The sequence below is a fragment of the Salmo trutta genome, chromosome 22, assembly GCF_901001165.1.
Source record: "Salmo trutta chromosome 22, fSalTru1.1, whole genome shotgun sequence".
Taxonomy (NCBI): domain Eukaryota; kingdom Metazoa; phylum Chordata; class Actinopteri; order Salmoniformes; family Salmonidae; genus Salmo; species Salmo trutta.
This window is the reverse complement of record NC_042978.1, coordinates 16487608-16513969: the sequence shown is the minus strand read 5'-3', so window position 1 is coordinate 16513969 and position 26362 is coordinate 16487608. Positions and strand designations below refer to the sequence as shown.

General features: G+C 42.0%; 1 protein-coding gene across 2 annotated transcripts in view; it reads left to right on the top strand.

The window, feature by feature from the left end:
- Positions 1-4700: 4700 nt before the first annotated feature.
- The window catches only part of LOC115158222 (serine/threonine-protein kinase STK11), a 32478-nt gene continuing 10816 nt past the window's right edge, over positions 4701-26362 (top strand). Inside the window, exons 1-9 of one of the 2 annotated variants that reach the window (XM_029706901.1) lie at positions 4701-4848; positions 5500-6357; positions 6751-6834; positions 8577-8666; positions 8784-8916; positions 9030-9166; positions 9490-9617; positions 10472-10529; positions 17354-17556. In XM_029706901.1, the coding sequence (XP_029562761.1) occupies positions 6071-6357; positions 6751-6834; positions 8577-8666; positions 8784-8916; positions 9030-9166; positions 9490-9617; positions 10472-10529; positions 17354-17556 (1120 nt within the window). In that variant the 5' untranslated portion in view covers positions 4701-4848; positions 5500-6070. The remainder of the gene's footprint in view (positions 4849-5499; positions 6358-6750; positions 6835-8576; positions 8667-8783; positions 8917-9029; positions 9167-9489; positions 9618-10471; positions 10530-17353; positions 17557-26362) is intronic. The other variant, XM_029706900.1, reaches the window with a different exon arrangement.

Genomic DNA, 26362 nt, shown 5'->3' with positions numbered 1-26362 from the left:
TTATAAATATTTAGGCCTAACCCACTGAGTTATGCTGCTGGGATAGGCAATGGTCTCAGCCAGTTAAAATGCTGGAACGGACAGTGTTCTACGTGAGACGTCCCCTCACCAGAGTGCAACAGATGTAACTGCACCATGCATCTTCTGATAATGTTATTGTGATTGTAAAGTAGGCATACCACATTTCGAATTGGTTTTGCATCATTTTAAATTATTATATGGAAATAAGTAATACATCATTTTTCATATAAATATTTCAAATAATGTAGAACCACTTTAGCACTTTTCAGCTTTCAATTGTGTTACATGGAGATAATTTGCTCTGTGGACAATGTTAGCTATAATCAATAAGAACAATATCACAATTCTGTCTTTTAAAAAATGGTATACCGATAATAGGAAATACAGTTCCTTCAGAAAGTATTCAGACCACTTGACTTTTTCCACATTGTTTTACGTTACAGCCTTATTCTAAAATTGATTAAATAAATAGAAATCCTCAGCAATCTACACACAATACCCCACAATGACAAAGTGAAAACAGGTTTTTAGAATTGTTTACAAATTTATTACAAAGCAAAAACAGAAATACCTTATTGACATAAGTATTCAGACCCTTTGCTATGAGACTCGAAATTGAGCTTAGGTGCATCCTGTTTCCATTGATCATCCTTGAGATGTTTCTACAACTTGATTGGAGTCCACCTGTGGTAAATTCAATTGATTGGACATGATTTGGAAAGGCACACACCTGTCTATATAAGGTCCCACAGTTGACAGTGCATGTCAGAGTAAAAACCAAGCCATGAGGTTGAAGGAATTGTCTGTACAGCTCCGAGACAGGATTGTGTCGAGGCACAATTTCTGCAGCATTAAAGGTCCCCAAGAACACAGTGACCTCCATCATTCTTAAATGGAAGAAGTTTGGAACCACCAAGATTCTTCCAAGAGCTGGCCGCCCAGCCAAACTGAGCAATCGGGGAGAAGGGCCTTGGTCAGGGAGGTGACCAAGAACCAGGGAGGTGACCAAGAGTTACTCTGTGGAGATGGGAGAACCTTCCAGAAATACAACCATCTCTGCAGCAATTCACCAATCAGGCCTTTATGATAGAGTGGCCAGACGGAAGCCACTCCTCAGTAAAAGGCACATGACAGCCTGCTTGGAGTTTGCCAAAAGTCACCTAAAGACTCTCAGACCATGAGAAACAAGATTCTCTGGTCTGATGAAACCAAGATTGAACTCTTTGGCCTGAATGCCAAGCGTCACGTCTGGAGGAAACCTGTCACCATCCCTACGGTGAAGCATGGTGGTGGGAACATCATGCTGTAGAGATGTTTTTCAGCAACAGGGACTGGGAGACTAGTCAGGATTGAGGCAAGGATGAATGGAGCAAAGTATAGAGAGATCCTTGATGAAAACCTGCTCCAGAGCACTCAGGACCTCACAAGTCTCTCAATGTCCTTGAGTGGCCCAGCCACCCAATCGAACATCTCTGGAGAGACTTGAAAATAGCTGTGCAGCATTGCTCCCCATCCAACCTGACAGAGCTTGAGAGGATCTGGAGAGAATGAAAGAAACTCCCCAAATAAGGTGTCTTTAGCTTGTAGCGTCATACCCAAGAAGACTCGAGGATGTAATCGCTGCCAGATGTGCTTCAACAAAGTACTGAGTAAAGGGTCTGAATATTTATGTCAACATGATATTTCAGTTTTTTCAAAAATATATCAAAAATATTTGTCATTATGGGGCATTGTGTGTAGATTGGTGAGGGGGGAAAAACAATCTAATCAATTTAAGGCTGTAATGTAACAACGTGGAAAAGCACAGTATGACATGAAGCTTTTCTTATAGCCTGGATTGTTTTAAGAGTGTAGTGACCATAGTGACTTATTAGGAATATTTTCTTTGCAAATGGAAGCAGTCTCTTTACACTTATCTGGCTCTGTCGTCTAGGTTCTGTCTGGTTTGTGTTGCATGTTCTCTCCTCCAAACGGAACTCAGCAGATTGTGAGATGTGATTATGGGAGACTGCTGTTACACATGTACACAGTGCTTTGTGGATGTGTGTCAGATTTTGCTTATGGGTTAATTAACTCAAAAATAAAGAATAGTTTAATAAGAATTCAATAATGATTCTTAATTTTCCCTCAGTGCAGATGAGCCTAATTTCCTCAACTATACTGACTATTATTGCACTATAGATTAACCTAAACTGTATGCAAAGTGAATCTGTATCATTAACTAACCTATGAAATCAGACACATCCTGCCTATAAACAGTCTCAACTACCACTGAGCTCGATGTGGTTAGATAAATACCCACATATTAGAGATGGGTTATCAGTCTTTGGGCAAGCTAGGGGACAGGCTTTTTCACATTTTATGAGGGAGGGCACATTAAAGCTAATACGTGATAAAATCAATTTGTGGCCCCAAGTCAGTCTTCAACAGCGACAGGGCCACCAAGGCAGAGAAGCAGAAGCAGATACAAAACATCTGTGTCAGAGCGATGGCAGGTGATTGTGGTGGCTTGGAGGGGGACTGGCACCAAGGCAGGGTAGGTTACTTTCAAAATGTAATCTGTTAAAAGTTACTAGTTACCTGTCCAAAATTGGAATCTTTTGGATTACCCAAACTCAGTAACACACTCTGATTACTGCTACTTTTGGATTACTTTCACATTAAGAGGCATTAGAAGAAGACTAAAAGGATCCATCAAACTCATTTGGTGTATCATCATAGTGGTCTTTGACTTGTAGTCAGACACGCTCGGGTGGGACAAACTTAAACTTGTGCCTTTTTTCAATGCTGAATTGAATGTCATTGAGAAAACAGAAAGGCGTCATAATGTTTTTTTTCTCTCTCACCGACATCCTTTCTGAATTGAAGTAATTATCAAGTTATTCAAAAGTATCTGTAATCTGATTACAATATTTCTGCTGATTAAGTAACTGATTACAGTTAGAGTTTTTTTGCAATCAAATTACATGTAACTGATTACATGTAATACATGTAATCAGTTGATCGGTAACCCTGTCTGGCACTCATTTCACTGATAGAACCCCAAAGTGAGAATGTTAGAGTGAGCCCCATTTTAGCCACATGTATGCCTCCATCATTCTTCCTGCATCCCTGGATCCCTAGTTGTTTATCAGAGAGCTGTCCTTGTGGTCTACATGGACACATCTGGCTGCTAGCCAATTGATTTCTGTGGAAATGAAATACCTTTCAGCCCCCCCCCCCCCCGGCTCCTTTCTTTCTTCTGTCCCCTCTCACTGCCTCTTTCTTCTGTGGAGTATGACGCTGCTTGGGAGCCAAAGTTGTGTCAATCTTCCCATCTGTCTGTCTCTGGCATTAATGTAGTCCCTTTGATGGTGGAGAAAATTAAAGTAGCATATGCTGTTGCTGTAAGTTGTGATGAATGATGTTGCCTTCTGTTGCTGTACAGAGACCCTAGGGCACAGCAGGAATGCGGACCCGTCAGAGTGGTGCAGTGGGTGGGCTGGAGCACTGGGTCACTGCAGCAGCTCACGTGGTTTGGATCATTGGGCCACACAGATAATGAGGCCAATGCATGACAACCCAGACTAACCACTTCAAATCTCCATTATATATGTACTCTATGGCAAAGCAATACTGATGGGACCTTTCAAGTTGGAGAAATGTTGTGAAACAGCATGAAATTGAAGTATGTGTGGAATCTAGGGTTTTCTCAAAGCTATATGACTAAGGATATATGTTATATCAACCTATTGATCATATATTCTGTCTTCTGTTTGTATGTCTGTCTTTTCTCTTTCCATCCATCTGTCTGTTTACTTGTTGGCTGTGTTGTAATGTGCCACTGTATCATTGGGGCCACTTTGCATTTGGTCCAGAAAAATAGAATCTACCAGTGCTGCCATCAACTGGTGAGTGGTAACAATCACATCCACATAAGAGAAGGCTGAATAAAATCATTATTATAATTTATTAGCATAATCCAATAATGTATTTATGCAGCCTCACCAGCTGATATTGACATGTAGGGCCTTTTCACAGGGCCCTCAACTTTTGCTCATAGACATGTTTTCATTGAGGTCAACTCACAGAAACCGTCCTGATCTACCGAAAAAAACTACACATGGTAAAAACACAGTTTTTGTTGTTGTTTTGAGAATAACCAACCTTAGTAGCAGACTACTGTATGACTTTGATATGGAGAATTTTAACCCCTCGGAGGATCACGCCATGTATTCTTATACCACAATTCTTAACGGTTGAAATATATTTCTGCATGGTGAATTTCTATGGTTTGGACACAGCGTTTCTAAACCCAGAGGCCAACATCGCAAGACTTCCGGGAACGCTTGCGAAACAGACCAAACAGACCAGGCCGGGGTTTGGGGCTTAAGTTAATGAGAGAATGAGTTAATGAGAGAAATTAAAAAGTATTCCTTAGTTGTTAATTTTCTCGAAATCTAAATGCACAACCTAGATTCAAGACAAGTACTTAAGTAGTTGAACATATTACTACTCCAATATCGAGAAAGTGACAAACTGAAACGTTTTTATTTTAGTCTAAAACAACTTTATATCGAAGGAGTGCCTTTGATTTGTTTGAGTTTAGCGCGAGACGGCCATTAGACACGATGACGTATTTATACGCATGCGCCTTGCTAGTCAACGTCGCCATGACATCGCCTACAACTGTGATCGGGGATTTCTATTGGAGAAGCAGTTTGACCCTATCTTCATATTGTACTGTCTTTGGTTTGGAGCATGGAGTATGTAAACAAGATGGAGGCGTTTCTGACATCCAGCACTTCTACATGAGCAATCGATGATATCGGTCAAGTAGCATACAAGGTAAAGTTGACCTCTTTCAACATACAAAACATGTACCCCGTAACTGCAAATGTTATGAAAAATGACGTGGCGGCAGGAGACGTGAAATAAATGTAGCGTTCGTTACGTTATCTAGCAGGTTGGTCGTACATAGCTAGCTAGCTATCTATCTAGGACGCTTGCTAAGCTAGCTAGCCGAATGCTAATAACATTGCTTGGTTTGTGGATGTGACTGCGAAGCGTTACAGTAGTGAAGAGCTATTTGGCAAACAGGCTAGCTAGTTGGGGAGATATTGTTATTACACAAGAGTTGGCTGCTACAATGAATCGAATCTCAGAATTGTTATTGTGCCTCTGTGTGCCCGTACGGAAGCTATCTAGCCTCGCTAGCTATCTGCTGGTTTGCACTTTCCTATCTCACTGATTACTGTATATTACCCATGACCTGCTATTGTTGTTGAATGGATGTGATGTTCACAAGAATATTTAGCATTGTTTGTTGTAATTGGAGATAGTATTCAAATGTTAATCGTTATGATAGCACATCCATGTCATTGGTAGTATTTGTCATATTCCAAGCATTTGGAAGGTGCCATCTCATGATGTGAATTTCATCAAAATGCTTATGCGATTTCATCAAAATGCTTATGCGATTGTGCATTTGTAATGCAGATCTGAGGATCCCTGCAACGATTCATTGACGCTGGCAGACCAGTTTTGCAGTCTTGGCAAGTACCCCGGATTTATTCGGTACATGGGATGGAGGTAGAAAATTAGATCAGCTAAACATTGTAGAAGAACTCAATGAAAATCATATACCAGATTCACAATTAAGTTGCCCAAAACATGACATTCACCAAGAACCAAAGAAAGCTGCACACATCACAACACTGCATGTCCCAGGTGTCACAAGGACATGGCTAAGAAGGAGGGAATAGGCCTATATCATCAGAGAACAAAGAACCAAACCATTCCCTCATACCATAGCCAGACACTGTAGACATTGTAATATTGGACTGTACCCAAACCCAATCCACTCACTTATCTGCTCAAGCAGTGCTGCATGGTCAGCAGGTTAAGGAGAACATTCTGTAGCCTTTCTGCAGTTGCAACATCCTGCATTTCAATATTCACTATTGGAATATTTTTCTTGCAATTTCATATTGTCCGACCCAGGGCATCCAGAAACAAACAGTACAGTAGTATTAAAGAACAGTCACGTTGCTGAAGGGAAGCGGCAACCATGAATGACGAGGACATCCATGAACACATGGACTATTTGGAGAATGACTTGACCATGTGCATGGAAACCTTCATCCACCGCATCGACTCCACTGAAGTCATCTACGAGCCGCGGAGGAAGAAGGCCAAGCTGATTGGGAAGTACCTGATGGGAGACCTGCTGGGGGAGGGCTCCTACGGGAAGGTGAAGGAGATGCTGGACTCTGAGACCCTCTGCAGGAGGGCAGTCAAGATCCTCAAGAAGAAGAAGCTGAGACGCATCCCCAATGGGGAGCAAAATGTTAAAAAGTATGTGGAATGCTTTGCATGGCTTTTCAGTGCTTTTAGTGTTGATCTCTAGAGTAAGCTAGCTGTGTTGATGATGTATTTGTTGTTTTGGTGTGTGAATAAGCTTCTAGTCAGATTATGTACTTCAGGAGTTACTCTGAGGAATTACTGAATGTAAAATTAACCTCACTATTGATTGAAGTGGGATGTAAATTGAGCTTTTCAGGACACACATTTTTACCTCAATAAATCTTGCCTTTGAAAGGCCAGAAGATAAAACAACATGAAGGTTGTTCAAATTACTTTTGCCCTGTATCTTTTGTTGTGAGTGCTGGTGAAAATGCATTATTATTTCATAGTGCAATTACTCCAGTTTTTCTATTACCATATCTAAACACTTTTATTTCTTTACAGAGAGATTCAGCTGCTACGAAGATTGAGGCACAAGAATATTATCCAGTTGGTCGAAGTTTTGTATAATGAGGAGAAACAAAAGATATATCCTTTAAAAAAAAAAAATATTCTTTAGCATGAGTATCTAAACCAAGGGGAGGGGCCAAGTATGCCCCACGGGTCCTATCCGGCACTTGAATCCGGCCAACGAAACATTAAATGTACTTTTTTTTTGGAGATATACATTTTTTTTTTTACTTTTTTTTTCTCGCCAATTTCGTGGTATCCAATTGGTAGTTACAGACTTGTCCCATCGCTACAACTCCCTTATGGGCTTGGGAGAGGCAAGGGTCGAGAGCCGTGCGTCCTCCAAAACACGACCTAGCCAAGCTGCACTGCTTCTTGACACGATGCCCGCTTCACCCAGCCACACCAATGTGTCAGAGGAAACACTGTGCACCTGGCGACCGCATCAGTGTGCACTGCGCCCGGCCCGCCACAAGATTCGCTAGAGCGCGATGGGACAAGGAAATCTCAGTCTGCCAAACCCTCTCCTAACCCGGATGACGATGGGCCAATTGTGCGCTGCCTCGTGGGTCTCCCGGTCACGGCCAGCTCTGACACAGCCTGGGATCTAACCCGGGTCTGTAGTGATGCCTCAAGCACTGCGATGCAGTGCCTTAGACCGCTGCGCCACTCAGGATGCCCCCGCAAATTGATTTTAACAAACAATTTGTCCCCCAAAAAATGCAGTCCTCTGTTAAATTTCAAAAATCCCGATGTGGCCCTCGACCCAAAATTTTGCCCACCCCTGATCTAAACCATAGTGATGTCTCACGAGTCATACAAGTCGCACTAACAAAGCCTTCGCAAGCACTGCATAAGATTTGTTCAAGCATAATGTGTGGATAGTGGGTTAGGCTAGTCTATTTTGGGATGACTTTTTTCCTCACATCTGGAGAATTATCTTGTCCCATGGAACAGTTGTGGAGTAAGCTATGCAGATCAACTGTAAAAACAAGCATGCACTGTCCTTCAAAGCTCATGTTGCTGTAATTTAGCAGTATGACCACAAGGGGTCTCTGTTGGCCTCTTGGGGAGATAAAGGCAAGGTTAAATCAGATGGACTAACTAACTTCACAAGGCATTTTTACCTTCTGCACCCCCAACTCACTGTCTTTGATTGTAATGATCTCTGGCTTGTCCTTAGTCTGCTGCTCTACACTACATAGACACTCAGTAGCCTTTGTCTCTGACATTAAAAGGGTCTCCCCAATACATTTTAGTACAGTTAACACTTAAGATGGCTTTAGAACCTGCTCTTTAGGATCATGAAGGATTCTGCCAATGTCAGGTCAAATAAATCCCAATTGGCATTTTAGGGTAATTGTTGAGGTGAGAACATTATTATAGGAACTAATGATCCCCTTTCACGCCTCTCTCCTCCCCGCTCTGGCCGAGGATGCTGGCTAGATGAGTGCCTTCTATAAGTGACCCTGAGGAGTGTGAATACAGAAATGAGTATTGTTTTGACATTCATTTTGACAATTTGTACGCTTTTATTGCCTTGTCCATTCAGGAAGATGAATGTATTCTCAAGGACATTGCATGTTCCCAGACTTGGATAGATTTATATTTTGTGTCTCTAGCTAGTTTCATGGATTAGTGACTAGTCAGTCAACCACATTGATCAGTACTGTAATAGACATTAGAATTCAAGGTTATTTGTGTAGAATTAATATAAATCCTTTGGTGATGAAGATGTATAGCACGTTTGTTTTGGCGCCTTGCTAAATTACCAGTATGAAACCATTGCCACCTTGTCTCTTTTCCTTGACTCTGCCTACGTATATGGTGATGGAATATTGTGTATGTGGAATGCAGGAGATGTTGGACAGTGTTGATGAGAAAAGGTTTCCAATCTTTCAAGCTCATGGGTATGTTTATCTTACATCTCAATTCAATAGTTATAGATATGTGGCTTAAAGATATCTGGCCAAACACTAACACCAAACAGTGACATTAATACAGATGTATTGCTATTTTTTCCCCAGGTACTTTTGCCAGCTGCTAGACGGCTTGGAATATTTGCACAGCCAAGGAATAGTTCACAAAGATATTAAACCAGGGAATCTACTGCTGACGACGGATGGCGCACTAAGAATCTCCGACCTGGGTGTAGCAGAGGTGAGCCCCTAGTCCTCTGACTGTTTTCAGATATCCACTTTATATTGCCCTTTAATTGGGTTACCTTTATGGGGCCGAATGATTATCTGTGTATTCCTGTTTTCCCTCCCAAGGCGCTGCACCCATTTGCAGAGGACGACACGTGTTGTACGAGCCAGGGCTCTCCGGCCTTCCAGCCCCCAGAGATCGCCAACGGCCTGGACACCTTCTCAGGGTTCAAAGTGGACATCTGGTCTGCTGGTGTCACACTGTGAGTGGCCACTCTGACATTAATTGTTTCAGTTGGCATATTTATTTCATGCCTCTTGGGGGAAAAATACAATTTATTGAATTGAACATGCTTTGCTGTCTAATAATGTGAAACCTACATGACTGCTCGGAGGCGTCCGCATGGTCCTAAACCACACTGTTGCCTTGTTTTTGTGCCACATTCCAATGATAATACTGGGGGGGACAAAAATGTAATTTAAGAATGTGGGGGGGACATGCATCCCCAGTGAAAGTTGCACCCCTGGAGATTATTCTTCATTAAAGTACTCTTCTTGATTTTGGAATTGTATTTTTTTCTTTCAGTTATAACATAACAACCAGCCTGTACCCTTTCGAAGGTGACAACATCTATAAGCTGTTTGAGAACATTGGGAAGGGAGACTACAGTGTTCCAGAGGAGTGTGGCCCTCTGCTCTCTAGCCTGTTAAGAGGTAAGAGTCTAGATCAGGGCTCTCCAACCTTGTTGCTGGAGAACTACCTTCCTGTAGGGTTTCACTCCAACCCTACTCAAGGTCACCTGTTTCTAATAATTAGCTGGTGGATAAGCTTAATCAGGTTAGTTATAACTGGGGTTGGACTGAACCTACAGGAGGGTAACTCTGGGAACAGGGTTAAAGAGCCCTGGTCTAGACTGACTAACACTGCTGCTGGCACTCCCAATATTCTATTTCATGTTATTAAGCCTTATTAGAGATGAAAGCATTAGCTGCAGTAGTAAGAGTATTTTAGGGATGCCAACTTTGATCAATTATTTCTCAATTATTCTTTTAGATATATATGTCAACAATTATTCCTCCAAAGGACCATTCAGTGGATAACATTTTGTGAAAATCCCCCAAATCATGGCATCTTTTTGTCCTGGTTTTGTGGGGAATCACTCATTACAAGATGGGTATGGCCACAGAATTATAGATTTTCCTCTTTATTGGACTTAATTTGACCACTCAAATGTACTTAGCAGTTAGTAGTGATTCATTCTTGGAGGTTTGTCTTTTGGAGATGGCTCTGGGGTGATTGTACCTTGTGTGTCACAACCATTGTTATTTTGATGTGTCACGAATATGCAGTGTACTGAAAACATTTCTCAGATAAAGATGTGTTCGCAGGACAGGCACTCTGTTTTTCTCGATGGAAACGGTCATTATGCTCAATTGTCTGTTCATTGTTGTCAAATAGCCCGGATTTTATACACCGCACAAAAATAAGGACATAATGAAAGGAATAAATGCATCTCATCAAATTATTACGAAACTGTCAATAATTAATTTTTGTATTTTTCTTCCAGGAATGCTTGAGTATGACCCTGAGAAGAGGTTCTCAATACAAAACATTAGACAACACAAGTAAGTCATCGTGCTCCCTTTCTAGCTGAAGCAGCAATTGAACTTACCTCCATACTTGCTGAAGAGAGTGCTCTTAATTGAAATGAAAATTAAATCGGAGATTAATTGGGGGGGGGGGACAGCAGTCCGGTGATGAGCAATGTCCAATCTATTTCTTTTCAACATAGGATGATGAATGTAAAGTGCTCGAGGAAACAAGCTGTCACTTTTGTGATAGATTTGTTGTCGTTTGCATCTGTGTTCTGTTGAAGGCCAAATTGTATCATTTCGATAATGATGGGAGGAGAAAACAGAACCCACTGCCTCTTTCTTGTATCATGTGGAGGTCTAATATGAGGCCCATTGTGTTGGTACAGGCTTTTATGGTAATGCAGTTCCTGTTTGTTTACAATACATAACCTATATGATATAGGCTACTGCACATTACGCACCACAGAAACACATAATAGCCCATGGGGCTTACAAAGTTACAAGTATGGGCTAGCAAATTTTATTTACATTATGAAATGTAATAGGGCCTGTTTATATAATCAGTAGGCTGACGCATATATATCTTAAATATTTCCCCTAATGTTATAGCCTACCTTCTCTTTCTCTCTATTGTTGCTTCATTCCTTCCTCGCTTTCAACAGTTAAATGAAATACGTTTTGTTGTCCTTATCTTCATCATTCTAATAACATCCTTGAATAATATAGGTTTAGAATTAGACGCAAAAGGCTTTCACTTCTCTTCACGAAGATTGAACGGTTAAGGGTCTGAACAAATAACTGCTACAGACCGCTATTGCGCGTTTGCTCTTCTTTCACACTACCCATGAGTTCTATTGGCTGCTGTATTTAGCATTCAGGAAACAAGCTTGCATCCCTATTCGAATAGTCTATTGGAATAAGAAATCATGTCCAGCAAGCTATTCCAGTCTAGTTTTTCCTGCATGGGACTCCAAGAGCTAAGGAGCGTTATTTCAGGAGAGAGGCCAGCGGAACACGGGAGGTTCCGTATTGCGCATGAGACAGCGGCTATAAGTTAGAATCTTATTATACATAACCCATCATTAATTAGCCTAATATAAAGGCTGATACTGCATTGAATTTATTACCTGAAAGACATAGACTAGAACATCTATATATAAATCTAGAACATCTGTTTTGGATGCAATTTGAATGTAGTTGGAGAGAGAGGACATAGAAAGAGTGCGCGCGCGTGCAATGATTTAAAGTAAAGATATTCGAGTGATGGGCTGTTTTTAAACTGCAACTGCAGTTTAACGCCAGATGGATGGGTAAATTAGACACGCATTCTGTCTTTATATTATTGTAACATAGGCTATGCTGCAGCAAGTGTAGGCCTACCTGTCACAAGAAAATAAAGTTACCGTGATGAGATCATGGGTCTACATGCAACTGCTGCTCCATAGTGAGATGGGCTGTCTACCCTAAGGATTGATTCATCATGCAGAGGCCGTAGCGAAGCCAGATTTAGACATTGCATATAATTTAACAGTTCCATTTCACGCCATGCTTTTCATGTAAATAATTTACTGGGTTCTCGCAGCTATTTATCCTGGGAGAAGGGAGTGGTTTTGGGCAATGCATCTCGGTAACCGGGTTCCCGCCATTCAACCCTAGTTACAACCAATTATGCTTCCAACCTTTTGTATGCCTCTATCTAACATCACCAAGAAGTCATGTGGTAGTGAGAGCCGTTGCCTTATTTGGTGCTACCTCAGGGCTTCAGATGAGCTGTAGTTAAAAAGGCATCAGTCAGACAGGCAGCATTTCCCTGCCCAGCCAATCTATCGCTCCCTCTCTCTACTCCTAACTTTCCAGTTTTTTTCCCCCCAAGCCCTTAAAGACTCTTGACAACATGGGCTGATGCTCTGGTGAATGCCGGCTGCAGTTACCATGGCAACAGATGACTGAAGCGTATCTGTGTGATGCTAGAGCTCGGGGAGGGAGGGAAAATCACGTATTGTATTCACCGTGGGCCTCTCAAAACTGCTTTAAAATCATATTTCATTTTGGCTCACTGTATTGGGTGCAAAATGGAATGAGAGAAAAATGATGAAAGCAGGTAGTGTAGATACACACACATGCTTGTAATGAACTATGTTGGCCTCCCGAGTTGCGCAGCGGTCTACGGCACTGCATCGCATTAAATGAACTGTGTTGGAGAGTTGGTTTAGATACGTCTAGCATATGCTTTTTCAATATTCAGTTTATTAACATGGCTTATTCATAGTTTATTAATTTGATAGCAAATGTGTTTTAACTTCAAGTTCCTTTCACTTCCAGGTATGGATTGCACATCATGATAGGATGTAGTGCGTCCCGTGTTGCCTAACCTACCTTAGTGCATGTTAATAACAAGCAATTATTCAAGAGTATGTAATCAATCGCTCCTTCATATGTGGTCCTTCTATGTGTGGCCATGCCAAAATAAACCAAGGATAAGGAGGCGTAAATAGGAGCTGGAGAGAAACGACTGTATAAATATTTAACCAGGCAAAAGGGCAGATGGGTCTTTAAAATTAATTACCCAGCTCTGTGCAAATATTAACATTAAGGAGAATTACAATGGGTAGCGACACCATGCTGGAGTCAATGCAACTTTAATGTCCCGGCTCCTTAGGGGCCCCATTCTCGTTAGGTGAAGCAGCTTCACTAGGCTGCATTATGGAGGCTTGATACTTATTATCCTACCCTACACACACACACACACACACACACACACAATGTATTATCCTAACCTACACATTTTACTGGCCTTGTCTTAAATGCACATCACAATTATACACTGAACACAAATATAGATGCAACAATTTCAAATATTTTACTGAGTTATAGTTCATATAAGGAAATCAGGGCCTATTGAAATACATTCAATAGGCCCTTATCTATGGATTTCACATGACTGGGAATACTGATATGCATCTGTTGGTCACAGATATGTTTTTTTTTTAAGTAGGGGCATGGATCAGAAAACCAGTCAGTATCTGGTGTGACCACCGCTTGCCTCATGCTGTGCTACACATTTCCTTCTCATAGAGTTGATCAGGCTGTTGATTGTGGCCTGTGGAATGTTGTATGGAACATTTCGGGGATCTTTTATTTCAGCTCATGACCCATGGGACCAACACTTTTGCATTTTATATTTTTGTTCAGTATACATATCAGTTGCTTTAAGTAACTGCTTATTGCTTATTCCATTGGTTAGCCTTCTTTATATAACTAGTGAGCGGAGGTGGAGGAGAATGGCTGCAGCACTTGATCAGTGAATAGCAGTGAGTGGGAGTGTGTCCTGTTATAATCATGGAAAAGATGGAGAAGATTTTGGATGGAGGTGTAGATTGAACGTAAAAGAGGAGTTGTACACGCAACGTACAGAAAACACACATAATCAATCCCAAGTCACAATGTACAGAAAACGCATGCACCCACACACACACTCATACTGTGCGCACATACACCTACCTCTGTGGCCCCATGGCAAGGCTGTCGTCACTGACGCTCCATGTGTTACGAAACAAAAGGCCAAGGTCTCCACAGGCCTCTCTACCATTACTCACTCCTCTCTCCGAAAGGAAGCTGCCTGTTACATAGTGTGTTGCTTAGCTCTTCACTATTTCTGGCAATAGGAGGAAGGGGACGTGGGACATTTCTGCCTCCTAAAATATGAGCCCTGTCAAAATGATTCTGCTTCATGACATGCAGGAGATTAGTGGTGACACATACTGCAGTGAGAATGACAAAGAAATCCTTGGTCAGTTGTCATGACACATCGCTCTATTGTTGTGCATTGCGGCTCTGCTTATGTTGTCCTTAATCTGCACTTATAATCTGCCTACTTCAGAGCAAATCATGTCTGGCTGCAAAGACTACTTTGTTGTCCTGTATTTACTAGGGCTGGGTGTTTCCAGGGACCTCACAATACGATACAGTATTGTGATTCGATATTGTGATTTTATTGCGATTTGGTGTTCCAAACATATTGCTCACCATATGTCTGCTGCAGAGAGACGAGGGGAACCCCCCATCACTAGTATTTAGCCCAATGTGAGGACACTGGAGATTTGGCTTTGAAGCTGGCTTGGGAGTAGGCTTTTTACACTAACAAGTCTCTATCTCTGTACTGTACTTCAGTACAGTAGTTGAGTATTTGCATGTCAAATTACTATGATAGTAATGGATGACAGGGAGTGTCTTTTTTTTTTTAATATGAAACACATGAAAGGCCTGTGCTCTTGGGGGAGACCAGCTGTTTCCACCATGCCCCCTAATTAGGAGCCCCTAACGTGTGTGTGTGTGTGTGTGTGTGTGCGCACGCTATTTGATGTGTAAATGAGTAAGAGAGAACCAGACCTGGCTTCAAATACATTATCTAAGTATTTGTTATTTAAATACTTATTCTATGTAATTGAGTATTTTCTAATAATGTGGTGCTGAATCAACTACCAGTCTTAGGAGTATTTTAAAAAATGTCTATAAACGGCCTGTTATTTGAAACTATTTTCAAATACTTATTCCCAAATACATTATTTCAAAACTCTAGGCCCAAACTGACCTGGATTCAAATGCAAGGGAGTATTTGTATTTGAAAATACACTTGCCTGTGTATTTGAGTATTTTCAAATACACGCTGATACTTTCCAACTGTATTTCCAAATACAATTAGTGGAATATTAGAATTTATCTTCAAAGGAAAAACATCTAGAAATTCTTACTTTGAAATGTATTTAAAAGTAATTTAAAATAATTGAAATTGTATTTGAACCCAGGTCTGGAGAGAACACACACTGTCTAATGACGTGGCATATGACAGAAGCTTGCCTCTTTGTCATAGAGATGTCAAAGCCTGTCCCCATGTTCCTCTACATGTCAGCTGCAGAGCCCTGGGACATTCCCCCTTTAGTAGTTTCTTTCACACATTTAACAAGGATGTTGCATATGTTACATATACAGTGCCTTCAGAACGTGTTCATACCCCTTGACTTATTCTACATTTTGTTGAATTCAAAATGGATTCTACAAATTATAATTCACTCATCTACACACAATACTCCATAATGACAAAGTGAAAACCTGTTTCAAAAAAAAAAACTTATTGAAAATGAAATATGGAAATATCTAATTGACATAAGTATTCACAACCCTGAGGCAATACATGTTAGAATCACCTTTGGCAGCGATTACAGGTGAGTCTTTCTGGGCAAGTCTCTAAGAGCTTTGCACACCTGGATTGTACAATATTTGCACATTTTTCTTTTTAAAATTCTTCAAGCTCCGTCAAGTTGGTTGTCGATCATTGCTAGACAGGCATTTTCAAGTCTGCCATAGAATTTCAAGCCGATTTTTAAGTCAAAACTATAACGTGGAACATTCAATGTCATCTTGGTAAGCAACTCAAATGTGTAGGATTTGCCACAAACATAACGCTTTCTATTCAGGATTTTTTTTTGCAGTTTTACGTTAGTACCTTATTGCAAACAGGAATCTTTATTCTGTACAGGCTTCCTTCTTTTCACTCTGTCATTTAGGTTAGTATTCTTGAGTAACTACAATTTTGTTGATCCATCCTCAGTTTTCTCCTATCACAGCCATTAAACTCGGTAACTGTTTTAAAATCACCATTGGCCTCATGGTGAAATCCCTGAGCGGTTTCCTTCCTCTCTGGCATCTGAGTTAGGAAGGATGCCTGTATCTTTGTAGTGACTGGGTGTATTGATACACCATCAAAACTGGATTTAATAACTTCACCATGCTCAAAGGGATATTCAATGTCTGCTTTTAAAATGTTTACCCATCTACCAATCGGTGCCTGCCTTTGCGAGGCATTTATTTTATTTATTTATTTCACCTTTATTTAATCAGGTAGGCTAGTTGAGAACAAGTTCTCATTTACAAGCATTGGAAAACCTCCCTGGTCTTACTGGTTGAAATTCACTGTTTGACTGTGGGACCTTACAATTATCTGTATGTGTGGGGAAACAGAGATGTGGAAGTAATTCAAAAATCATGTTAAACACTATTATTGCACATGCAACTTATGTGACTTGTTAAGCAAAGTTTTACTCCTGAACTTATTTAGGCTTGCCATAACAAAGGTTGAATACTTATTGACTTGAGACATTTCCACTTTTCATTTTTAATTAATTTGTAAAAATTCACAAAAACATAATTCCACTTTGACATTATGGGGTTGTGTGTGTGTGTGTGAGGCCAGTAACGCACAATCTCAATTGAATACATTTTAAATTCCGGTTGTAACACATTTCTTGGGAGAAAAAAGCAAAGGGATGTTAATATTTTCTAAAGGCACTGTATTGTGATGTTTCCATAAGCAAATCCTCTTGTTTAAAGGGATACTTCGGGATTTTGACAATGAGGTCCTTTATCGACTTCGCCTGAGTCAGATGCGTGAAGTTTGAAGGAAGTTGCTAACTAGCATTAGCGCAATGACTTGAAGCAGATACCCATAGACTTCCAGTCATTGTGCTAACACTATTTAGCATTGGCTCGTGAAACTACCTCTAACATACTGGACACAGAGATGCACATTTTATCCACAAGTTAATATGACTGGTTAAGTAGATAAAGGGTCTAATTGCTAAAATCCCAAAGTATCCCTTTAAGCAAATAAGGTGTCACTGAGTCTTTTGCCTTGGGCATCTCCAGCATTATTAAGAATTGGTTCTCAACTGACTCACCTGGCTAAATAAATGCTAAATTAGCTGCACAAATAAAGAATAAGCTTGATGGGTCCTAAATGAAAGGCATATATCGCCCCCAAATTTTTTTATTCTATAACCAATGTTCTGTGGTTTTAGCTGGGTGAGGAAGAAACACCCTGCAACGGAGCCTCTGGTGCCCATGCCCCCCAGTGCTGACCGGAGGGACGCGTGGCGTAGTATGACCGTACTGCCCTACCTGGAGCACCTGCACGGCTACGCCGACCAGGATGATGAGGATGACGACGAACTCTTCTACGGAGATGGAGAGATCATCTATTCTCAGGGTTTCACTATGACAGGTGAGAGACGGAGGGATAGAGATCGATGGAGAGGTGGAGCGATAGAGAAATGAAGAAGAATCTTTGATTTCCGAACTGAACTTTACAGCTGGTAGGCTGATAAGGTACATACAACATAAATACAGTGTTATTGTTACAACAGTGTAATGTAGGGGTTGGTGGGGGCTTCAAGTAAAGTGTTCCCTGGACAATAGTGTCAACTGTGCATTACATTCATGAGAATATTAAACGTCTACAGTTGATGTCGGAAGTTTACATACACCTTAGCCAAATACATTTAAACTCAGTTTTTCACAATTCCTGACATTTAATCCTAGTAAAAATTCCCTGTCTTAGGTCAGTCAGGATCACCACTTTATTTTAAGAATGTGAAATGTCAGAAAAATAGTAGAGAATTATTTCTTTCATCACATTCCCAGTGGGTCAGAAGTTTACATACACTCAATTAGTATTTGGTAGCAATGCCTTTAAATTGTTTAACTTGGGTTAAACGTTTCAGGTAGCCTTCCACACGCTTCCCACATAAGTTGGGTGAATTTCTTCCTCACAAACCTGGTGTAACTGAGTCGGGTTTGTAAGCCTCCATGCTCGCACACGCTTTTTCAGTTCTGCCCACACATTTTCTATAGGATGAGGTCAGAGCTTTGTGATGGCCACTCTAATACCTTGACTTTGTTGTCCTTTAGCCATTTTGCCACAAATTTGGAAGTTTGCTTGGGGTCATTGTCCATTTGGAAGAACCATTGCGACCAAGCTTTAACTTCCTGACTGATGTCTTGATGTGGCTTCAACATAATTTTCTTTCCTCATGAAGCCATCTATTTTGTGAAGTGCACCAGTCCCTCCTGCAGCAGGAGGGACTGGTGCACTTCACAAAATAGATGGCTGGGTGTCCAACCGCCTCTCCTTCCTGAGCGGTATGACGGCTGCGTGGTCCCATGGTGTTTATACTTGCGTACTATTGTTTGTACAGATGAATGTGGTACCTTCAGCTGTTTGGAAATTGCTCCCAAGGATGAACCAGACTTGTGGAGGTCTACAATTTTTTTTCTGAGGTCTTGGCTGATTTCTTTTGATTTTTTTCCATGATGTCAAGCAAGGAGGCACTGAGTTTGAAGGTAGGCCTTGAAATACATCCACAGGTACACCTCCAATTGACTCAAATGATGGCAATTAGCCTATCAGAAGCTTCTAAAGCCATGACATCTTTTCTATAATTTTCCGAGCGGTTTAAAGGCACAGTCAAGTTAGTGTATGTAAACTTCTGACCCACTGGAATTGTGATACAGTGAAATAATCTGTCTGTAAACAATTGTTGGAAAAATAACTTGTGTCATGCACAAAGTAGATGTCCTAACCGACTTGCCAAAACTATAGTTTGTTAACAAGAAATGTGTGGAGTGGTTGAAAAACTAGTTTTAATGACTCCAACCTAAGTGTATGTAAACTTCCGACTTCAACTGTATGTGTTTGGGGGGGGGGGGGAAGCAGGAAATCGGAGGAAGTAGAATGTAACAAACATTAATGCCACATCAAACAGCCGTGTTGCGTTGGCCGGTGCTCTTTTCTGTTCACATCACTCTAGACATGCTATTCTCTACTTCCTTCCACTCTAATAATTCAAATTCCCTTTCATGTTATTATAAGTATTAGAAAGAAACATTTTCCAGAATGCATTATTAGATCAACCACTCAGAATGGAAGTGAACTACCTAACATGACAGATAAAATGTCGCCAGAAGAAATGTCAGCAGTTTTACGGGCGCCCAACCAATTGTGCTATTATGTGTTGTTTTTTTTTTTGCGTTATTTGTAACTTATTTTGTACATAATGTTTCTGCCACCCTATCTTATGGCAGAAAAGAGCTTCTGGATATCAGGACAGCGATCACTCGCCTCGGATTAGACAAAGATTTTTTTCTTCAACAAGCAGGACCCACAGGACATACTGCGAACACCCGATTTTGCTCGCCTGAAGTAGAGTATATTGGGATAAATTGCAGGCCACACTAATTTCCTAGAGAGTTTTCAGCTATACTTTTTGTGGCTGTTTATTTACCACCACAGACAGATGCTGGCACTAAGACAGCACTCAGTCAGCTGTATAAGCAAACAGGAAACCACTCACCCAGAGGCGGCGCTCCTAGTGGCCGGAGACTTTAATGCAGGGAAACTTAAATCAGTTCTACCAAATTTCTATCAACATGTTAAATGTGCAACCAGAGGGGGAAAAATTCTAGATCACCTGTACTCCACACACAGTGACGCGTACCAAGCTCTCCCTCGCCCTCCATTTGGTAAATCCGACCACAACTCTCCTCCTGATTCCTGCTTACCATCAAATTAAAGCAGGAAGCACCAGTGACTCGGTCTATAAAAAAGTGGTCAGATGAAGCAGATGCCTAACTACAGGACTGTTTTGCTATCACAGACTGGAACATGTTCCGGGATTTCTTCCGATGGCATTGAGGAGTACACCACATCAGTCACTGGCTTTATCAATAAGTGCATCGAGGACGTCGTCCCCACAGTGACTGTACGTACATACCCCAACCAGAAGCCATGGATTACAGGCAACATTCGCAGTGAGACACTTATGGATTACAGGCAACATTCGCACTGAGATAAAGGGTAGAGCTGCCGCTTTCAAAGTGCGGGACTCTAACCCGGAAGCTTACAAGACATCCTGCTATGCACTGCGACGAACCATAAAACAGGCAAAGCGTCAATACAGGGCTAAGATTGAATCATACTACACCGGCTCTGACGCTCGTCATATGTGACAGGGCTTGCAAACTATTACAGACTACAAAGGGAAGCACAGCCGCAAGCTGCCCGCAAGCTGCCCAGCCGCAAGCTGCCCAGTGACACGAGCCTACGAGACGAGTTAAATCACTTCTAAGCTCGCTTCGAGGCAAGCAACACTGAGGCATGCATCAGCTGTTCCGGACGACTGTGTGATCACGCTCTCCATAGCCGATGTGAGTAAGACCTTTAAACAGGTCAACATACACAAGGCTGCGGGGCCAGACGGATTACCAGGACGTGTGCGCCGGGCATGTGCTGACCAACTGGCAGGTGTCTTCACTGACATTTTCAACATGTCCCATGTCCCTGATTGAGTCTGTAATACCAACATGTTTCAAGCAGACCACCATAGTACCTGTGACCAAGAACACAAAGGCAACCTGCCTAAATGACTACAGACCCGTAGCACTCACGTCCGTAGCCATGAAGTGCTTTGAAAGGCTGGTCATGGCTCACATCAACAACATTATCCCAGAAGCCCTAGACCCACTCCAATTTGCATACCGCCCAAACAGATCCACAGATGATGCAATCAGATCCACAGATGATGCAATCAGATCCACAGATGATGCAATCTCTATTGCACTTCACACTGCCCTTTCCCACCTGGACAAAAGGAACACCTACGTGAGAATGTTATTCATTGACTACAACTCAGCGTTCAACACCATAGTACCTCAAAGTTCATCACAAAGCTAAGGATCCTGGGACTAAACACCTCCCTCTACAACTGGATCCTGGACTTGCTGCCGGGCCGCCCCCAGGTGGTGAGGGTAGGTAGCAACACATCTGCCACGCTGATCCTCAACACTGGAGCCCCTCAGGGGTGCATGCTCAGTCCCCTCCTGTACTCCCTGTTCACCCACGACTGCATGGCCAGGCACGACTCCAACACCAAGTTTGCAGACGACACAACAGTGGTAGGCCTGATCACCGACAATGACGAGACAGTCTATAGGAAGGAGGTCAGAGACCTGGCCGGGTGGTGCCCTCAACGTAACCAAGACTAAGGAGATGATTGTGGACTACAGGAAAAGGAGGACTGAGTACGCCCCCATTCTCATCGACGGGAATGTAGTGGAGCAGGTTGAGAGCTTCAAATTCCTTGGTGTCCACATCATCAACAAACTAGAATGGTCCAAACACACCAAGACAGTCGTGAAGAGGGCACGACAAAGCCTATTCCCCCTCAGGAAACTAAAAAGATTTGGCATGGGTCCTGAGATCCTCAAAAGGTTCTACAGCTGCAACATCGAGAGCATCCTGACTGGTTGCATCACAGCCTGGTACGGCAACTGCTCGGCCTCCGACCGCAAGGCACTACAGAGGGTAGTGCGTACGGCCCAGTACATTACTGGGGCTAAGCTGCCTGCCATCCAGGACCTCTATACCAGGCGGTGTCAGAGGAAGGCCCTAAAAATTGTCAGACCCCAGTCACCCCAGTCACCCCAGTCATAGACTGTTCTCTCTACTACCGCATGGCAAGCGGTACCGGAGTGCCACGTCTAGGACAAAAAGGCTTCTCAACAGTTTTTACCCCCAAGCCATAAGACTCCTGAACAGGTAATCAAATGGCTACCCGGACTATTTGCATTGTGTGCCCCCAACCCCCCTGTTTATCATATATGCACAGTCACTTTACCTATACATTCATGTACATATGTACATACTACCTCAGTTGACCCGACCAACCAGTGCTCCCGCACATTGGCTAACCAGGCTATCTGCATTGTGTCCCACCACCCGACAACCCCCTTTACGCTACTGCTATTCTCTGTTCATCATATATGCATAGTCACTTTAACCAAATCTACATGTACATACTACCTCAATCAGCCTGACTTACCGATGTCTGTATGTAGCCTCTCTACTGTATATAGCCTCGCTACTCTTTTTCACTGTCTTTTTACTGTTTTATTCCGTAACTATTGTTCACCTAATACCTTTTTTGCATTATTGGTTAGATCCTGTAAGTCAGCATTTCACTGTAAGGTCTACATCTGTTCTATTCGGCGCACGTGACAAATAAACTTTTGATTTGATTTGAAAATACTGTTTGACATTTGAGTTATATAATCAAGTTAAAGCTGCCATATGTAACTTTTTGGGTGACTAACCAAATTCACATAGAAATTGTGTTATAGCTCTGTAATTCTCACTGAAAGCAAATCTATATATATATATATAAGAAGCAGTCAATCTGTTCTATGTGCACTATTTCTATGCTTCCCGTACATTTTTTCAGGACCCTTTCTTTCAAATATAATTCTTAAAATCAAAATAACTTCAAAGATCTTCATTGTAAAGGGTTTAAACACTGTTTCCCATGCTTGTTCAATGAACCATAAACAACTAATGAACATGCACCTGTGAAAAGGTCGTTAAGACACTAACAGCTTACAGACTGTAGGCAATTAAGGTCACAGTTATGAAAACCTAGGACACTAGAGGCCTTTCTACTGGCTCTGAAAAACACCAACAGAAAGATTAATCTGTGTGAACGTGCTTTAGGCATGCTGCAAGGAGGCACGACTGCAGATGTGGCCAGGGCAATAAATTGCAATGTCCGTACTGTGAGATGCTTAAGACAGCGCTACAGGGAGACAGGACGGACAGCTGATCATGTAACAACACCTGCACAGGATCAGTACATCCGAACATCACACCTGCGGGACAGGTACAGGATGGCAACAACAATTGCCCGAGTTACACCAGGAACGCACAATCCCTCCATCAGTCCTCAGACTGTCCGCAATAGGCTGAGAGAGGCTGGACTGAGAGCTTGTAGGCCTGTTGTAAGGCAGGTCCTCACCAGACATCAACGGCAACAACGTCGCTTATGGGCACAAACCCACCGTTGCTGGACCAGACAGGACTGGCAGAAAGTGCTCATCACTGACGAGTTGCGGTTTTGTCTCACCAGGGGTGATGGTCGGATTCGTGTTTATTGTCGAAGGAATGAGCGTGACACCGAGGCCTGTACTCTGGAGTGGGATCGATGTGGAGGGTCCGTCATGGTCTGGGGCAGTGTGTCACAGCATCATCGGACTGCGCTTGTTGTCATTGCTGGCAATCTCAACGCTGTGCGTTATAGGGAAGACATCCTCCTCCCTCATGTGGTACCCTTCCTACAGGCTCATCCTGACATGACCCTCCAGCATGACAATGCCACCAGCCATACTGCTCGTTCTGTGCGTGATTTCCTACAAGACAGGAATGTGTGTTCTACCATGGCCAGCGAAGAGCCCGGATCTCAATCCCATTGAGCACGTCTGGAACCTTTTGGATTGGAGGGTGAGGGTGAGGGCTAGGGCCCCCCCCCCCCCCCCCCCCCCCCCCCCAGAAATGTCTGTGAACTTGCAGGTGCCTTGGTGAAAGAGTGGGGTAACATATCACAGCAAGAACTGGCAAATCTGGTGCAGTCCATGAGGAGGAGATGCACTGCAGTACTTAATGCAGCTGGTTGCCACAACAAATACTGACTGTTTACTTTTGACCCCCCCCCCATATATATATATATATATATATATGAGATCAGCACATAAACACACACTTGGTCAGGAGCCCATAAAACGGTGGCCATCCCCTCTGTCGCCATTATTAGATTAGATCAGGGCTCTCCATCCCTGTTCCTGGAGAGCAACCCTCCTGTAGTTTTTTGTTGCTCCAACCCCTGTTTTAACTAACCCGATTCAGCTTGTCAACCAGGTAATTATTAGGTTCAGATGGGTAGATTAGGGTTTGAGCGAAGACCTACAGGATGGTAGCTCTTCAGGGACAGGGTTGGAGAGCCCTGGATTAGATGATCATCCCAGATCTGTCCTCAGGAGGATATTGAATTGTCCCTGGTGTCATCTATGGACTAGTGAGTGAGTCCATCCGTCTCTCTGGAAGAGCTGGTCAGTCAATCTGTAATTGCATCAGCCCAGTGAGTCTGTGGGCTGGCTGCTACTATGGACCAGTGAGTCACTTTGCCCCGGCTGAGATTAGTGATTGGACAAGGTCATCGCTGAGAGGAGTCTGGAAGAGGAGGGAGCAGATGAAGTTGAGTACCTCAGGCTCTGAGAATGTCCATGGACTTGGTTGTTGGGTTCATTTCTACTGTCCTTAGTAGAACTATTTTTCTCTCTGTCTGTAACTTGCTGTGATGTGCACATATTTATATGGAGTATTGATATATTTATGTTTTGCATTGAGGACATTGGTTTAGCATTGGTCATTTCTCACATTCTAACAGTTTGATGTCATAGTAATATAGTATAGCCGTAGCTAATGCCTGAAGGTAGACTTATATTGGCTGTCTTGAACAAATGTTGAAACATAAGGTGCTAGAAGCGCTCAATAAGTCCTCGCCTGCCTCAGCTAATTACTGCATGCTGTTGGTGTCATGGGTCCGGGTAGAGACACGGTATAGTCATTCTTGGCCCACTGTTAAAGCCCTAGTCACCGGCTGTGATGTAGAATATATTTCAACGCTATAGCCAACTATGCGTTTCACTCCCTCAAAGCGACAGGGATCCAGTATTGAATTAATACAAAAAGCCCATCAGGCATATTATATCAAAAGATAAGATGGAAACAGTGAAGATTAGATTGTATAGCATCTAGGAATCTAATCTGAAATTGGATTGTTCCTGTGTCCCTGTAATCTTCTGATTTGTTAACTGATAGCAGTACATTTGATAGATGCCATGATAAGACCACACAGCTATTTGCCTGTTTTTTTTGTTTTTGTTTTTTTATATGACTCATTCTAGTATGGGTTAGTTTTGGGTTAATGTTTTACTTTTCCCTGTTGACTGCAGTGATTCGCCTACCTGAGTCATAATATAGAAGATTGGCCAAACCGCCTCCTCTCTTATAACCACTGTGAAGTTCAAAACACTAATTCAGCCATTCCTGGCCATTCTGTCTTCTTAGAGATACGAAGGGATGGAAATTGTTTTCATTAGCTTTTTTATTATATTGGTTTTCAAGGAGATTACATTATTTATCTTTCCACAATAGACCTTTATGGGCTTGTTTGAACTGTGGTAATGTTTCCAATTGGTCCATACCCAATTACATGAGGACAGCATGCAGAGAGAGTATCCATCATTCTTTTAATTTGTTTCCTTTCAATTCACTATTTCCTGGCAGTCTTTCATTAAGTGATTTGTCTGCCGTGGATTCTTGTGCATTGTGTTGCCAATTAAAGTTAAGTCAATTTAAACCGGAAACTTGTTTATGTCAGGGTACATTTTATTCCGTACTCTCCTCTTCAAAGGGAAGCACAAAAATATTATTTGTATTTTTGATTTGATTCACCACTGCTTCCTCTTGGGTGTCCTGTGGAGGGTGTTTTGTGAAATTATACCCACTACCCTTTAGAGTCTGACCGAAATATCGGTAAACTGATATAATCTGCCAATATTGGCCTTTTACCTCTATCAGTATCGGACGATAAATCCACCGATAACTAATATATTTATAAATAGGATGAAAAAAGGGAATCTTATGCTTATCTGAACACGTGCAGTCATTCTCATGTTATTAATTTCACAATGTAAGAAATCAACATTTGAAGCATATTTATTGGACAATTGCTGTTTTTGGATGGCAATTTATAAGAATTCAGTGTGGAAAACATACTCTTTAATTTCTCTGACTCTGATAAAATAGAATATCGGCAAGTTTGTCCCCCCAAAAATGGGTATCGGACCGAATTTAATTTTTTCCCTCACCATCATCTGAGTCTGTTGCGTTTGCTCTCTGTGCCATGCTGGAGCTGTTAAATTTGGAAAATAGGGCTTTAAAATAACAGGAATCACAGCGTGGCTTTGTAGGGCAATGCCTGTTGGGAGACTGATTTGTGAGAGAGGTGAACAACCGTGTGATAGAAATGTTCATTAGAATTTGTATCTGTCATATAGTAGTAGTCTGTTTTTTTTCTTGCCCACCTCCTCCCCAGTCTGAGCCTCCTGTACTGCACACCACACACTCCTGTATTTTCTCTCTC